Genomic DNA, 17,459 nt, shown 5'->3' on the forward strand with positions numbered 1-17,459 from the left:
CCAGCTACCAATTCATTCGATTCCCGGCACTTCTTTGATATAAAATTGCCGACTCATTACATCTAGAGAACCCTATAGGAGTATAATAGTACATGTGAAAAGTACAGTGGAATGACCATGTCCTCGTTCTAGAATTAAGTAGAATAATTACTACTATATTCAATACTATATACCATTTTAATTATAAAGCAGTATACTCCGTTTTTGCATTAACAGCAACTAATTGATGGACTGCTCTTCATAAATGTTGATTTTCCAAATGAAGTTATAAAAAGAGTGATAAACAGAAAGTAACATAAAGCAGTTGCTCATAAAATTCAACATTACGAGTACACATTTGTCAAACGGAATATAGGATAGACAACAACACTTTGGGCACATAAAAAACGAGTACCCAGGAAACGAAAGAAAGAAAAACAGGGCATTCTTTGCCTTAGACATTACAATGTACAAATTCCACGGTTCCAAAAGCCTCCCTCCATGACCATAGAAAATGCCATTCCTCTTTGAACCAACCTCATTACCAGAAACACCATTAGGTAGTTTACATGGCCGAAGAGCTCCTGAAGGACCCTAGAGCTTTAATAGCTCCTGCTCTCAAAATGTACTGGTGATAGAATGCAGCAATGGCAGCACCGATGAATGGTCCGACCCAGAAAAGCCACTGTAAATTGCATGAAAACCAATTTTAAGTTAGCACCACTATGTAACATAAATGAAAATTTACTTCTGCAACAACAAATATAGAGGGCTAGGTGCATACTTGGTCATCCCATGCCTTCTTCTCGTTGTAGATGACTGCAGCCCCGAAACTTCTAGCAGGGTTGATACCAGTCCCAGTGATTGGAATGGTGGCAAGGTGAACCATGAAGACAGCAAACCCAATTGGAAGTGGTGCCAAGACCTTTGATTGATACAAAAACATTATTAATTATAGTCAAATTGATGTAAAAATAATTATTTTGTTCAAATTTATTTCAATTTGAAGACAAGCATTTCATTTTTAGAAAGTTCGAGAATTCCTAATTTTCAGTTTTTTACCATTAGGAACACATTTCCACTTCCGTCAATTTCTTAGACGTCATGCATTAGGTTTTTCACTTAAATTCAATCATGTCATGCATTAGGTTTTTCAATTAAATTCAATCAAGTACTTTTCAGACAATTGTCTTAATTTCTTAGATGATTGACATTAGGTTTCCAATTAAAATCAATCATTGTGACTATATTAAACACAATACAACACATCATTCTTTAAAGACAACTAAATTGAAACATGTGGCTTATTGATCAATTCAATTATACTGTTGAATTCAACTGAGAATCATAACACACCTAATTCCTAGAATGCATTTAACATTGTTCCTTGACAAATTGTAAAGTTGGATATGGTTACTTACGGGAACATGGGAATCCCTTGCATTTCTCTTTGGATCAGTAGCAGAGAACACAGTGTAAACAAGCACAAAGGTACCGATGATCTCGGCTGCCAATCCGGTGCCCTTGCTGTATCCAAGAGCGAGCTCGTTGGCTCCACCACCGTACTTGCTGTAGAAAGCCCTCTGGAATGCCTTCACAAGCCCACATCCGCATATGGCTCCCAAGCACTGAGCTACCATGTACAATATGGCTCTAACCAGCGAGACCTTTCTAGCCAGGAATAGCCCGAATGTCACCGCAGGGTTAATGTGCCCACCTGCCCAATTTAGTAAAATTTGTAAGCCCTCTCTATATGCTATATAGCTCCCATCTTTGCCTTGATTTTTTTTTTTTTTTATATAAAAATTATAGAAATTTGAAAGTGTCACATTAACATGTTATATTTGTAAAAACAATAAGTCTATTATCACACTAAATCACAACTTTTTTTTAACGCAATAAAATTCATAATATATAATTTTTTTTTTGGTAGTGGTAAAGGTAATAGGTTTTGATGGGTGTAAAATTAAAATAATTATAATGTTTTTATGTGAAAATAATGTTGCATTACTGCATAATTTAGTATAATTAACTATAAGCTCAAAGCTATAACTCACATATTCTGTTTCTTTTTTGTTTAATTATAGAAATCGGAACCTGCATGTCATCACATAACATATATATATATAAAAATATGTTTCTCATACTTTCAATAAATCTTATTCAATTTTTAGGAGATCACAAAATCTAGAAAAATTAAATGGATTTAAAGTTATGATTTTTTTTTTTTCTTCCGAGAACTGAGATTCAAACCCAAATTTTCAATCATAACTATATAATCCCACTGAATTACAAATCTCATAGTCAAATTTAAGAATATTTGATAGAGAACCCACCTGAGATACCAGCTGTGCAGTAAACAAGCACAAAGATCATGCCACCAAAGGCCCAAGCTATGCCAAGAATTCCAACACCAGTACACGGATCAGTAGAATGGTCAACTTGGCTCTTGTATCCAATTACAGTCAACACAGTAATGTACAAGAACAAGAGAGTGGCAATGAACTCAGCAATTATAGCCCTGTAGAAGGACCACTGTGTAAGCTCCTCAGCATCAACCAATGGTGCTGGTGGTGGGTCATGGTAGTCCTTAGATGGGAACCCTTCAATATCCTTGGCAGCCATAGCTAAAAGCTAGGGTGAGTAGTAGTGACAGAAGAAGAGAGAGAGAGCTAGGAGATGATGAGCAAGTAAGAGAGAGTTCTAAGCTAGTGTTGTTGAATTTTGATGGGAAAGTAGAGGAGTTCAGGGGGGTATATATGGGAGGTTTTGGATTGAGCAAGCTAGTTAATTAATAAACTTAGCTTTGCCGCCCCATCATGCTAATTTTAGTTTCTTTCGCTTTCGGATGTACCCATACCTAACCCTTAGGTAAAATTGTCTGTCCGAAAATTCTAAGAACACCTCTAATGACACAATTTGTATCACAATTGTTTATGTAGTAAATTGTGAATGGCAGCAAAAAAAATGACAGAGTCATGTAAAAATGACAGACAATTCATTATAGTTTAACATATAAGCTAGCTGTGATAAAAATTGTGTCAATTTACGTGATACATGAATTACACTCTTCTGTGTGCTTCTCTGGCTCACTCTGATTCGTCTTCTGCTAAACGTGATTTGAGTAAGTTCCAAAAGAGTAGCTACAAATTTCGACACTATTTTGATAGTATCGACAAAGATTATCATGTCACATGGGTTTTTAGGTAGGAATTTCCTTTCTTTCATTTTCACTGTTGTTTTTCTTTTTCTTTTTTTTTTTCTTTTTTTTAAATGTGATTACTAGAACTTTCTTCAATTATCTTATGTCATGTCTTTAACCGAGGACAAGAACTTCTAATGGCAATATTATTATTTTTTATTTTTGTGGTTTTTCTTTCCAATGATTTTAGGTAAGACATAATATAAAACAAAAACAAAAAAGAATGATATTGTTTTTGAGTCAAGGTCTTATCGTGCTAATAAAAACTTTATCATTACACCGCCACTAATTGGATCAACCGTCAAAACCCCTCAACAAATATATAATGCTGTTTTAGTTGTGACTTGTGAGATGACATTAACTAATATCTTATTAATATATAAGAATATCTTTTTTATTTTTTAAATAATTGGATAGATATAATAAGGATGAGAGATGATTCAATCCATAGTTTTTTTATAATAAAGAGAAGTTTGTTATACTTATCACTAAGTGTTTGTATGGAATTATTTATTTATTTTTAGTTTATTTGTATAATATGAGACAAAAAGTTTAAAATTTGCTTATTTTAAAAAAAAAAAGTTGAAACTCATACTATTTGAAATAAAACTAAGTCACTCACAAACAATAAATAATTTAAGTAAAAAACTAACTTATAATCGATTACCAAATGCATACTAAGTTACAAAGTTCTAGACAAAAATAATTTTTTTTTGAGAGGTAAATTGCAAATTACACCATTAAAACTTAGCGGTGTTTAGATTTTACACATTGACTTTTTTGAAATCGGATTTTTCTCTCTAAAGTTTGGATTTTACATCCTAAGAAAGTGTAATATCCAAACACCCCTAAAGTTTAAGAAGTAAAATTTAAACAAGTCTAAACTTTAAGGGATAAAATTAAAATTTTGAAATGTTAAGGTATAAAATATAAACACTCTCAAACTTCAAGGATAAAATTTAAATTCTAAAATTTTAAGGGGTAAAATTTAAACAATTTCAAATTTTAGATGTATAATTTTCAATTTAATATCCCAATTTAACTAAGTTAATCCATTCTTTATCCATGAAATGGTTTAAAAGTCCCATGAGTCCATAGCGGGGTGGATGAAAATTTGGTCTTTCAAGTCATGATTTTTAATTATTGTGAAAACTAAAATATAGTTTTAAATAAAATAGTGATGTAAAAAGTAAAGGCTACGCTTAATATATGCATTTATAATTTTGAGATGATTGTTACCAAAATGATCATAACCTTATATTTATTGCGAATGCGAAGTTCAACAAATATTTAGTTTGGGCGATCATGATCCTCACAAAGCACAAACTGTTTCCGTCCAAAATGGGGCCCTCGTCGTAGAAATGTGGCGGAGCCAAACTACCAAAGTCATTTCAAAGTCTCTCATAGACTAACACGTGTCCCCCAATTTGGGTGGTGGCCCTACCATTAAAACATTGTAGGCGATGGACAGGTCAAAAAAATCACATGAGTACTGTGAATATCGTGACAACGATTTACAGGCGTGACTCTAAACCGACCAATTGATAATTCATTCAAATAATAATTCAATTTTCATTCACCATCACCACCGTCCTCACCAAAACAGTCCAACTCAGTCCCACCTCACACCTCCCCTACATTCTCAACCACTCATTTCTGGCCACGTTTTCTTGGCCCTGCCGCCACCAATCATTATACTTATTTTTGTGTAATCAAATTCTAAATATTATTAGAAAAGATTTATGACCACCATTTATTTCACGACTTTTTTAATATAATACTTATTTTATTATTATTTTATTTTAATTATGATGTGATAGGGTGTGAGTATTAAAGAAAAAATTGTGAGTTAATATATATAAATGATAAATAATTATTTATAATTATGATAGAAAGTTGTGAAATAATTTGTGATCTTAAAACTAAGAATTATTAGTTAATTATACTCATCTCAAATCATCATTATTATTATCCTGATACATTGAAAGAGACCCTTGGCTAGACCAAGACAAAAGAAGAAATTCCTATGGTTGTTATGTTGCCACGTTTCACGCACAAAGCAAGAATTATTGTACAAGGTCTACTTTACCATTAATTGATTGATTAGTATTCTTTTACTGTTATTTTTCTATGGTAATAGTAGCAGAAAGTAGAAAGTAGAAACTGCAAGGAACTTCATTAAAAACATGTTTTTAGAGAGCTATGGGGAAGCCTCCAAAAAGCAAAAAAAAAAAAAGGGGTTAACTTTGTCTTGAAGTTTCGGTAAGGAAACGTACTTGAATTTTTGTGCTGAGATTTCAGAGCCACGCGTTAAAGAAATGGGGCTGGATTCAGTGATTATAGAGGAGCGAGAATTGGGCCCAGTTGTTCAATTCTAGTGTGACATGTGATGTGTCGCATGTGTGATGAATGGAATCTAAAGTGTAAGAAGATAAGCACAAAAATTAATGGCCTTTATAGCTGTTTCAGCTGTGCCAGATAGAAGCAGATCATGAATGCTCCAATATTGTCTTCAATACACTTCTCCTTTTTTTTTTTTTTTTTTTTTTTTTTTTTGAGGTATCTTTTATAGTTGTGTTGGTCAATGAGAAATTATGTCCTTGAAATTTAAGAAACCCCCTTTTGAAATGCAAAGGATTCATATCGACCGTGACTTATGGAACTCACATAATCCTTATGTAGGATCTCCATTCTAATCTGCCAACTAGCTTGGCAGTATTTGGCATGTCCTATTGGGTTCAATGATTGTGCTTGCTTTCAGCTAAATAGATCCCATAAATGTGCACATCAATAAAATCTGTCCCAGTTGTCAATCTTGGGAAAACCCAGCAAGATCCAAATGATATTGGTATTGATGGTAGACTAATATTGGTTCACAAATTCTTGGTTTTTTGGTGGGCTTGAGTGGATTTTTAATCACCTGAGGAGTTCAATTGATCTAGTAACAATTAAGTCTCACAATTTAGATTTCTTGTCCATTATTGAAGAGAAATTTGATTAGCAAATGGCCCATATTTCCCACGATTATATTCTTTTTTGTCAAGAGATTATATTAAATTGCTCCACTTATTAGAGAAAAATTGGAATTGCAGAGTAAGACATTGGTACAAACTACAAAGACAAATGTGATTGTTAGGATAAACTGCAAAACTTACAGGTCCATTCGCTACCCAAGTAATAATTGAAGGGTCTGCGAACAAATCCACAAAATTTAAGGAAAGACCCAAAAAATAATTATAAAAAAAAAAAAAAAAAACCCTCCAATATTTTAGGAGTCTTCTTTGCATTCTTCAGCTTCCTCTTCAGTAATAGTCTCCAATACAGGAGAAATAGGAACCTTATTTGGAGAAATGAGAAGGGCTGGTGCAATCTCAATCCAAAAACTCAAAAATCTGACACCTTTTTCCATTAGAGAATAGCTTTGTCCTGCTAATAATGAAAAGTGAGTATCCTTTGCTGGAGAAGTGAGATTGAGGATGTGAGTATAAGACAGTTTCAAGACCTGAATTCTTGGAGGTGTTCTTGTTCACAGTGGTGAGAGAGAGAGAGAGAGACTAATAAGAAATTGAGAGTTGTGGGTTGAGAGTTAAAAGTATGTGGACGTGTGATTTTATAAGTTAAAACGACAACGTGAACAATGAGACCACGCGGTACCAAAAGAGACATCGAAAAAAATAAACAATTAAAAGCTAAAAAACTCATCCAAAAGTTTTTACACGTGGGAAATATGGGAAGTGTGGAGGACTCAAAGTAAAAAATTCGTGGCTGTAATTATTGGTGGTAAGAAGCCAAGAAACATATTGCTTTAGATTCCCGTGACCTTCTATATTAAGATACCATTCTTACAAATTTCAGACATGATCATATATGTGATCAATTCTTATAGTAAAGATTTAAGTTTAACAAATTTAAGATGCAGTGTCATCATTTTTAGATCGAAAGCAACTGGGGATTGGGTTAGTACTATTATTTAAATAACAAATTTAGTATTTAAAAAGCATAACACGTATTTTCACAACACTTAAACAACGTCATTAGAAATTTCTTACCAAATAGGCCGTAGATCTGGGATTCCCACTAGATTCCCAATATGGAAAAAGGGCGAAATTTGGGTCCAATATTCAATTGTACTAAACCCATTAAGATTATAACACATGTCTACTTTTGAACATATGTCACCATCCTAATGGATTCAGTACACTACATGCATTGGACCTAAGCCTCACTTATGAAAAACTCTATCCCTCTCATTCCAAGCCAAGAACTACCAAACATCTACAAGAGTATCTAATCTTATTAATCCGAACACTTTTTAATCCTAATTCTCTACACTTTTGGATTCACAAAGACTCTTGGAGAAATTTTAAATATCCATTTGGGCTCATAATAGCAGCAAGCTAATTTTGTAAAATCGGCATACCTTACAGACCAAAAACAAATATTTGAATCTTAAGGCCCCTTATCAAAATCTGACTGGCAATTCAAAATGAAAAGCCAAAATCAGCCCCTGCCACAAACTCTTGACATGGAAAATAGTATGGGAAACAAATCCACACATCTTCATTCAATGTGCCCCATTGCTCAATTAGTGTGGCGATCTTCCCCATGGTCAATCCATATAGATAAAGGTCCCTCTAAGCTGCCCAGCTAATCGGGTCAAATTTATTCTCAATCCTATTGAAAGAGGCCCTTTCCTTCACTCCAATTGCAGTTGTTATATGCCATCATATCTAGTTTCATAGAAACAAATTGCTTCAGAGCTAATCTTCCACCTCAATTCCACCTACCCCACTAGCCCCCAAAACTCTCAAGTGAAATTAACTAAAAATTTTCTTTTTCACCAACAAGATCCATATTGGGTTCATTGATTGTGCTTGCATTCAGCTAAATAGATTCTATAAATAAACATCAATAAAATCTATCCCAATTGTCAATCTTGGGGAAACCCAGCAAGATCCATATGGTATTGGTATTGATGTGGACTAATAGTTCATATATTCTTGGTTTTTTTTGGGCTTGAGTGGATTTTTAATCACCTGCAAGATTAATGGGGTTCAATTGATGTGGTAACAATTAAGGTTCTTCGTTTCTTGTCCATGATTGAAGAGAAATTTAATTAGCAAAAGGCCCATTTTTCCGTGATTGTAACCCTCTATTTGTTTATGCTAAAAAGATTACTTATAAGACAAATTGGAATTGAAGTGGAAGACATAGGTACAAAGACAATTCTGATTGTTAAGATGAACTACAAAACTTACAGAGTCCATTCACTACCCTTAAAACTTAAAATTGAAGGGCATTAACAAATCCACAGAATTTCATTATAAAAAAGAAAAAAAGAAATTAGGAGTCTTCGTTGCATTCTTCAGTTTCCTCTTCAATAATTGTCTCCAATACAGGAGAAACATGAAGCTTATTTGGAAAAATAATCCGGGTTGGTGCAACCTCAATCCAAGAACTCAAATATGTGACACCCTTTGTCATTGTAGTAATTAATAGAATCGCTTTGTCCTGCTAATACCACAACAACAACAACAACAACAACAACAAAAAATCAACTATACCAAGGAGACAGAGAGACCCTGGTTATGAAGATGAACAAGATTATGAGAAGGGAGTATTCTTCCTTTGCTGGAGAAGTGAGATCGAAGATGGAGTATAAGAGAGTTCTTGATACTTGAGACTTGAGAGAGAGTGAGAAATTGAGAGGTGTGGGTTGAGAGTAAAGTAGGTGGACATGTGATTTTATAAGCGTTGTTATGACAACGTGAACAATGAGAGGACGCGGTACCAAAGCAAAAGCCAAAAGGGCCATCGAAATAAATAACCGTAAGCTAAAGTAGAACTCACGAAAAAGTTTTACACGTGGGAAATATGGGAAGTGTGAAGGGCTCTAGTAAAAAATTCATGGCTGTAGTTCTTTTCAAAAATAAGAAAATAATGGCTTTAATTGTTGGTGGCAAGCAGTCAAGAAACATACTGCTTTGAAATTTTTCGTGCATTCTTATCAAAACTTCTAAATATTTTAACATTTAGCATCTAAAAATTTAATTTTATAACATTTAACACATCACTTTATAATACTCTCAACATCAAAACTCATATTTTTTTACCATTTTATTTAAATATTCTTTCTTTATTATTTTTTTATTCTCTCTCTCTCTCTCTCTCTCACAGCAAAAAAAAAAAAACATTAAAAAATTATAACATCTTGCTATAGTGTACTCTCAAAAATAAGAGTTCACTGTAACAAGATGTCAAATTTTTTAGCATATGGCATCTTTGATGGAGTAGGTTTTTGTGGTTAGAGCATCAGAATGAGTGTGGTATATGCCAAATGTGCCAACGGGGGCTTGGCTCAGTTGGGTATGGTTCGTTCGCTCTGCCTAACACGCTCAGGTTCGATTCCCGCTACCAACGAGTTCCTGTTGGTGGGCATCCTTAGTGGGGTTAAAATCCCGCACAGGTGTAAGTTCCGCTGGCTTCTTGGCGCCCTGCCCGGGGGTGTAATACAACCATAAATCCCCCCATTTTCGTTTACCAAAAAAAAAAAAAAAAAAGGTATATGCCAAATGTAAGGTGTATTTGGCATTTAGACTCAAATACTGCTCAGCAATGAAAATGGCAAATGGGAAAAGTCAAATTTTTTTTGCCATCTAGCTACAGTACCATCGTAAATGTAAGATGGTACTGTAGCTAAATGGGATAAAAAAATATAATTTTTTAATACTCCTTCTGTTTATTTACCCGGCAATTTCTCTCTCCTCTCTCATTCTTTCTCTTTTTTTTTTTCTCTCTCTTCCTTCTCTCTTTCTCATTTGCTCTCTACTCTCTCCAGACCCAAGACTCTTTCCGATGACCCTCTCTCTCGCCGATGACCCTCTCTCTCTGATAGTGATTCCAACGAGGCATCGGTGCTCCGATCCCTTTACCGATTCACTCAACCGACGAGGCATTGGTGCTCCGATGACCCTCTTCAAACCGATATTCTTGCATGTGTGGATGACCCTCTCTCTTCAAACCGACAAAATCAACATATCGGTGAGTGATGGGTTTCTTGTTTTGATTTGGATTGGAGATCGAAGATCGGTGACTGATGTGGGCATGGGTCAGGTGGTGCAGCGGCGGCATGGGTTTCTTGTTTTGATTTGGATCGGAGATCGGAGATCGGTGAGTGATTTGGGTTTTTACCGGTGGAGATCGGCGAGTTGTGTGGATTTCTGGCGGTGGTGGGTTTGTGACTGATGTGGGCGTGGGTTAGTGGTGCAACGGCGGCGTGGGATTTTTGGTTTGTGATTTCTGGATTTTGTGAATGATTTTTGGTTTGTGAATTTAACTAGTTTGTGAATGATTTTCTCTCTCTGGTTTGTGAATGATTTTTGTGTAACTAAGAGAAGTTGGATGGTGGACGGTGGTGGTGTGACTGAGAGAAGGTGGATGGTGTGGTAGTGTGACTGAGAGAAGGTGGACGGTGGTGTTGGTGTAACTGAAAGAAGTTTGACAGAGTAAAGAGATACAGAGATCAGAGAGAGAATTGAGAGAATTGGGAAATATTTTTATATTATTATATTTATATTATTTTAATGTGTAGTATGGTAAAATAGAAGATTGAATGTTGAGGAATTGTAAAATCGTATTGTATAATTGATAAAGTAACTTTTTGAATGGTAAAATAGGATAGAATTAGAATAAATGAATGTGGATGCTCTTATAAATGCTAAAAATAGCATTTTAGCATTTTTAACACTCTTGATAAGAATGCTTGATTTCATTTTAGTACTTTTCTATAAATGCATAAAAGATTTAAGGCAAAAATACAAAATTAACCCTCTAACTTTCACTTTTTTTCATTTCAGTCCTCTAATTTTCAGTTTTGTCAATTCAGTCCTCTAACTTTCAATTTTTGTCAATGCAAGATTCCGTTAAATCCCAATTATGGCTGTCGTTAATGTCACTGAGTTTTCCCCCTTTTTTTAATTTCGGAATTAAAAGAAAAAAGAAAAATTTGTAAAAAAAAAAAAAAAAAAAAAAAAACAGTGGCTTGATGCACGGGTCGCAGCTGTTAACTATTACAGACCTATCGCCGGCTTCGATGCACGGGTCGCAGCTCCGGGTTGCTTACCAAGGTGTTCCTAGCGCGTACTCTGAAGCTACGACTGGAAAAGCTTACCCGAACTGCAAAGCCATTCCTTGTGACTAGTTCGAAGTGGCTTTCCAAGCCATTGAGCTTTGGATTGCTGATCGAGTTGTGCTCCCAATCGAAATCTCACTCAGCGGCTCGATTCACAGAAACTACGACCTCTTCCTCCACCACCACCTCCACATAGTCGGCGAGGTCCAATTACCCGTACACCTTTGCCTCTTGGCTTTACTTGGGGTCCGAAAAGAGTACTTGACTCGAGTCACCTCACACCCACAAGCCTTAGCTCAGTGCAAACTCACCCTCACGAAACTCGGCCTCAACGCTGCATGCGAGGCAGTCGACGACACAGCGGGAGCAGCCGAGTTCGTCGCCACCAACAACCTCCACGATAGCCAGCTCACGCATCGCGGGTCTCTACGGGATGAACATCTCGTTGACGGAATCCAGGACAACTTGAGCAACGTGACCCGGTTCGACATGCTGGCCCGAGAGCCCATAATACCTCGCATCGACCGCCCATTCAAGATGAGCAATGTGTTCGCGCATGACAAGGGGACCTCGATCCTTTTCAAGGTCCTGTTGGCGTTCATGTTCAGGAACATTAGCCTGACGAAAATCGAGTCGAGGCCACAGATCACACACCTTAATTCCGAAATTTAAAAAAAAAGGTGGGGGGGAACTCAATGACATTAATGGCAACCATAACTGAGATTTAACGGAATCTTGCATTGACAAAAATTGGAAGTTAGAGGACTAAATTGACAAAACTGAAAGTTAGAGAACTAAAATTAAAAAGAGTGAAAGTTAGAGGGTCAGTTTTGCATTTTTGCCAATATTTAATTTTAATACTTTTTTTTTTAAACTCTAAATCACCGCAAGAAAAAAAAGAAAAAAGAAAAAAAGAAAAAAAAGAAAGAGGATTGGAATCTTACACTATGTTTGGTTGCAGATGAGGGAAGAGAAGAGAAGAGAAATGAGTAAAGGGAAAGTAGATGAGAGAGAAGAGGAAAGAAAACCATTCTCTCATATATGTTTGGAAATAGGGAGGGGAAGAGAAAAGAAAATAGAAGAATGCACTTCTCTTTCCTTTATTTGGTTTGCAAAGAGAAAGGAAACTAAAACAAAAATATATGACATTTTATCTTTACACCCACATGAATGCAAAATATGAATAAAAGTTAAGGGCATAAATGTAAAATTGGTTCATAAGTAGTTAGTGTTGGATATATTTATAAAAATATATCATATTTATTTTAATACTTGTGGGGGGCAAAGAGATCCTGATGGGAACGTGGACCTTGTGGGCCGTGTTAAGGAAGGCCGACCTGATCCTGGGTTTAGAAATTGTTAGTACTATGGGTCGGCCCATGCGCCGAGGATCCGAAGATCCAGCCGAGGGTGACCTTATCCTCGGATAAATGTTGAAGAACTCGGGATTTCATAGTAAAGGTTGGGGAATGACACGGTCAAGACCAATGGTTAAAAAGGGGTGAACCCTAGAACGCCCCAGAAGCACCGGTGTTGAAGAAAAGTCAAAGATAAAGGCTGCTACCTCCACATTAAAGACCCTGCATCTACCACCTTGGCCGCATTTATGGGGAAGTGACACCTGAACAGTGGAAGAGAAACTTCTGGTCACTATTCAAAGGCACTGAGAAAAGAAATATCTAGTTTAAGGGGGAGATGAGGCAACACGTGTACAGAGCATTCAAAAGAGTAGTATTTAAAGAGCAATTTAAGACAGAAAAGAGGACAGAACTTTTTGTAACCTAAAAAGAAAAAAGACAAAGAGAGAGATATAATATAAGAACAGCTCTCGGCTTACGTCCGAGGAAAGCTATTTACAATATTCCTTGTTGTTTCCAAGTATTGGCAGTCTTTGGTTTGTCATTTAAGTCCCATCCATTTCTAACCTAGGTTTCAAGCCCACACTCTACAAATCGTATTGTTTAAGGCTCATTGGGCCTGAGCCCATAACTGTTCTTGGGTCCAGGTGCAATTGTGCATTTACAATTGGCGCCGTCTGTGGGGAGTCTAGTCTAGAAGAGGTAGGGATATTATGGCAGGCTTAGGCTCTCACCATGCAGAGTCACAAGGATCACAACCGGAAGATCATTTTGAACGTCTTGAACATCGTAGGGATCGTGAGGGAAGCGTTCATACGGAATACCCAGGCGCTAGCCATACTCATGGAGGAGGTAGTACTACTCACGATGAGGGTTCTAAATCCATGCAGAGGGAAATTAATCGTTTAAAGAGGAAGTTACGTCGCGCGAAGCGTAAGGTTTCCCCGTCCTCGTCTAGTTCTTCCTCAGAAAAGGATAGGGGAGTTGGGTACAGTTCAAGGTCGTGTTCCCCCACCAGCGCAACATCCTCCGGTGAAGAAGACGATCAACCAACACGCAGACGTAAGAAGTTTCGTTCTAGGGGCTTAGGTAACGATACCATGAGTAGGGCGTTGCACCAACTCTCTAAATCTCTGTTTTCACGGAGGATTGAGAGGGGGAGGCTTCCTAGAAGGTTCACCCAGCCCACGTTTACCATCTATAATGGCCGAACTGACCCGGTGGAGCACGTGAGTCACTTCAACCAGAGGATGGCAGTGCACTCTCACAACGAGACTTTGATGTGTAAAGTCTTCCCCTCTAGCTTGGGACCTGTGGCTATGAGATGGTTTAACGGTCTCAAATCAGGATCCGTAGGCTCATTTGGGGAGCTAACTAGGGCATTTGCTTCGCGGTTCATTACGTGTAGCAGAGTCCCTCGGCCATTGGACTCGTTGCTATCCATGGCCATGAAGGAAGGGGAGACACTGAAAGCATACTCCGACTGATACTGGGAGATGTTCAATGAAATAGACGGCGACTTTGATGAGGTGTCGCTTAATACCTTTAAGGTGGGCCTCCTTACTGATCACGACCTGAGAAAGTCTTTGACGAAAAAGCCCGTACGCAGTGTACGCCGTCTTATGGATTGTATCGATGAATATAAGAGGGTAGAGGAAGACCGAGCGGGGGAAAGGAAAGGAGAAGGTTATCCCGCGGAGAGAAGGGATTTCGGGTCGGACGGATATCACAACAAGCCGAGGAGGGATTACTTCGGACAATCCGGCTCGGCGGCACCCCGTAAATGCGTGTTCGAGAACCAGTGCATCAGTTATTAGAAAAAGTTCGTAAAGAACCCTTCTTCAGATGGCCCGGCAAGATGGCAGGGGACCCTGCTAGAAGAAATCAAAACCTTTTCTGTCAGTACCATCAGGATGTGGGCCACACTACCGAGAACTGTCGGACCCTGTGGAACCATCTAGAGCAGCTCGTCGGTGAGGGAAAGTTAAAGCAGCACTTGTGTCAGCCCACCGGGCAGGTCAGTCAAGTTGGTTCAAACAATCAGACGAACGGTTCATCTCGGCCAGCACTGGGAACAATTAATGTTATCTTCGCTGCACCTGGTAGGACCGGCTCAGGTCCCACTAGGGTTATGGCGGTTTCCCATCCGCAGGCCGAGGATGTGGGTAGCAAGCCGAAGAGATTAAAGAGCACTTTACCTGTCTTGGGTTTCTCCGAGGAGGATAAGGTAGGGACTATCCAGCCCCATGACGATGCTCTTGTGGTTACCCTCAGAATAGGGAACTATGATGTGAGGAGGGTGATGATAGACCAGGGCAGCGGTGCAGATATCATGTACCCTGATCTATTTAAAGGGCTAAGATTGGAGTTGGAAGATTTAACCCCTTATGACTCCCCACTTATAAGCTTCGAAGGAAGGGCCGTTATGCCAAAGGGACAAATCCGTTTACCCGTTCAATCCGGCACTGAAACGGTTGAGGTAGATTTCATTGTGGTTGACGCGTACTCTCCATATACAGCCATCCTCGCCAGGCCATGGTTACACGCCTTGGGAGCTGTCTCCTCTACCTTACATGTTAAGGTGAAATTCCCCTCGGGGGAGCACGTTGAGGAAATCCTCGGCAGCCAGGTAGTGGCTAGGCAGTGCATATCCGCTGCGGTGCTTCGTCAGTCAGAAATTGAGTCATCAACCTTGCCCATCCAGGAGTCATAGCAATTAACAGCTCCGGAGGCACCTGGGGCGATGGCGGGAGACGAGGCTATTTGTGAGGAGTTAGAGAAGTTTATAATAACAGATGATCCGGAGAGGTTTTTCCAAATTGGCATACTTTTGCCACACCAAGAGAAGATGGAGTTGTTGGAATTTCTGAAAGATAATTTAGATGTCTTTGCGTGGGACCCCTATGAGGCTCTAGGCGTAGATCCAAACTTTATTTGTCATTGTTTAAACGTCAATCCTGCCATTGTTCCGAGGAGGCAGCCACCTCGGCGATCTTCCCGAGAACATTCTGAGGCTGTAAAGGAAGAGGTTCTTAAACTCAAAAGGGCGGGGGCTATCAAGGAGGTTTTCTACCCTGAATGGTTGGCCCATACTGTTGTTGTTAAGAAGAAGAACGGCAAGTGGAGAGTATGTGTGGACTTTACAGATCTGAACAAGGCCTGTCCTAAAGATTCGTTCCCAATGCCACGGATTGATCAACTGGTAGATGCTACTGTTGGACATCCTCGGATGAGTTTCTTGGACGCCTTCCAGGGTTACCATCAAATTCCCTTGGCGTTAGAGGATCAGGAGAAAACTGCGTTCATTACGCCAACCGGGAACTATCATTATAAGGTCATGCCATTTGGATTAAAAAATGCTGGGGCTACTTATCAAAGAATGATGACCCGAATGTTTGAACAGCAACTGGGGAAAACCATCGAAGTGTACGTGGATGATATGGTCGTGAAGAGTAAGACAGTACCTTCACACATGACAGATCTGGCCGACACATTCCAGGTGCTAAGGAGGTATAAATTGCGCCTTAACGCCTCTAAGTGTTCGTTTGGCGTAGGATCTGGGAAGTTCTTGGGATTTATGATTACTCATAGGGGCATAGAGGTAAACCCAGTGCAAGTTAAGGCTATTCAGAATTTGCAGCCGCCTAGGAACCCAAAAGAGATTCAGAAATTGACTGGAATGATTGCTGCGTTGAATAGATTTATTTCTCGGTCAGCAGATCGGTGTCATCCTTTCTTTCAGTTGTTGCACAGGTGGAAAGGGTTTCAATGGACCGAAGACTGCGAATTAGCTTTCCAACAGCTTAAGCAATATCTTTCTCGGCCACCTATTTTATCTCGCCCTGAAGTGGACGAGGTTCTATTCGCTTATCTGGCCGTGGCTATTCACGCGGTGAGCTTAGTCCTTATAAGGAATGAAAGCGGGGTACAGAGACCGATCTACTACGTTAGTAAGTCCTTGAATGAGGCCGAGGTGCGCTATCTGCCCTTGGAAAAAGCACTTCTGGCTGTAGTCCACGCCACGCGCAAACTTCCTCATTATTTCCAATCTCATACTGTGGTTGTCTTGACCCAGTTGCCTCTTAAGGCTGTGTTGCGTAGTGCTGATTACTCTGGCAGGGTGGCAAAATGGGGAACCATTTTGGGAGCCTTTGATGTTAAATACAGGCCTCGCACATCGGTAAAGGGACAGGTCCTTGCAGATTTGGTGGCAGAGTTTACTGAACCATTGATAGAAGAAACTTCAAAAGAAGCACACATGGGCGAGAAATCAGTTGGTGTGATCACAGACGTATCGCCCTCGGTCTGGAGAGTTCATGTGGATGGGGCTGCTAATCAAAAAGGGTCTGGTGTTGGACTTGTTCTAATGTCCCCTGAAGGAATTGTCTTCGAAAAATCTTTGAGATTGGCCTTCTCGGCTACTAATAACGAGGCCGAGTATGAAGCAGTCTTGGTAGGCATGCAAATGGTACATAAGATGGGTGGCAAGGAAATCCACGTGTTCTCGGACTCTCAGTTAGTGGTCGGCCAGGTCATGGGAACCATGGAGGCTAGAGACCCCAGAATGCAAGAATATTTGGCCCAGGTCAAACGCCAGCAGGCTGAATTCGACTCCTTTTCCTTAGCTCACGTTTCTAGGAGTGGAAACACTCATGCAGACTCCTTAGCCACTTTGGCAACGTCCTCTGCTCAAGGGTTACCAAGGGTTATCCTCGTTCAGGATTTGGTAGAACCTTCTCTTGTAACTGCTAGCGCACCTCGCATCCATCTAATAAGGCCTGGTCCTAGT

The 17,459-nt window shown here is 38.9% G+C and overlaps 1 protein-coding gene and 1 pseudogene across 1 annotated transcript; one reads left to right on the forward strand and one right to left on the reverse strand.

Moving 5' to 3' along the window:
- Window positions 1-291: 291 nt before the first annotated feature.
- On the reverse strand, window positions 292-2,949 carry LOC142609914 (putative aquaporin PIP2-1). The gene is made up of 4 exons (XM_075781638.1): window positions 2,316-2,949; window positions 1,401-1,696; window positions 764-904; window positions 292-664 (listed from the first exon to the last, which is right to left on the reverse strand). The coding sequence occupies exons 1-4, from the start codon at window positions 2,602-2,604 to the stop codon at window positions 545-547; spliced, it is 846 nt and encodes a 281-aa protein (XP_075637753.1). The 5' UTR covers window positions 2,605-2,949; the 3' UTR covers window positions 292-544.
- An 8,276-nt stretch (window positions 2,950-11,225) lies between these two features.
- On the forward strand, window positions 11,226-11,984 carry LOC142610509 (arogenate dehydratase 3-like; annotated as a pseudogene).
- Window positions 11,985-17,459: the final 5,475 nt, after the last annotated feature.

Source organism: Castanea sativa, chromosome 9 (genome assembly GCF_040712315.1).
Source record: "Castanea sativa cultivar Marrone di Chiusa Pesio chromosome 9, ASM4071231v1".
Lineage (NCBI taxonomy): Eukaryota > Viridiplantae > Streptophyta > Magnoliopsida > Fagales > Fagaceae > Castanea > Castanea sativa.

What these genes read in the sequence shown, in the direction of transcription:
- LOC142609914 (XM_075781638.1), bottom strand. Translation starts at nt 2,604, where the DNA reads ATGGCTGCCAAGGATATTGAAGGGTTCCCATCTAAGGACTACCATGAC. An exon ending in CAAGGGATTCCCATGTTCCC is followed by an intron (nt 905 to 1,400) that starts GTAAGTAACCAT and finishes TATCAATCAAAG; the next exon opens with GTCTTGGCACCACTTCCAAT. An exon ending in AGAAGGCATGGGATGACCAA is followed by an intron (nt 665 to 763) that starts GTATGCACCTAG and finishes TGCAATTTACAG; the next exon opens with TGGCTTTTCTGGGTCGGACC.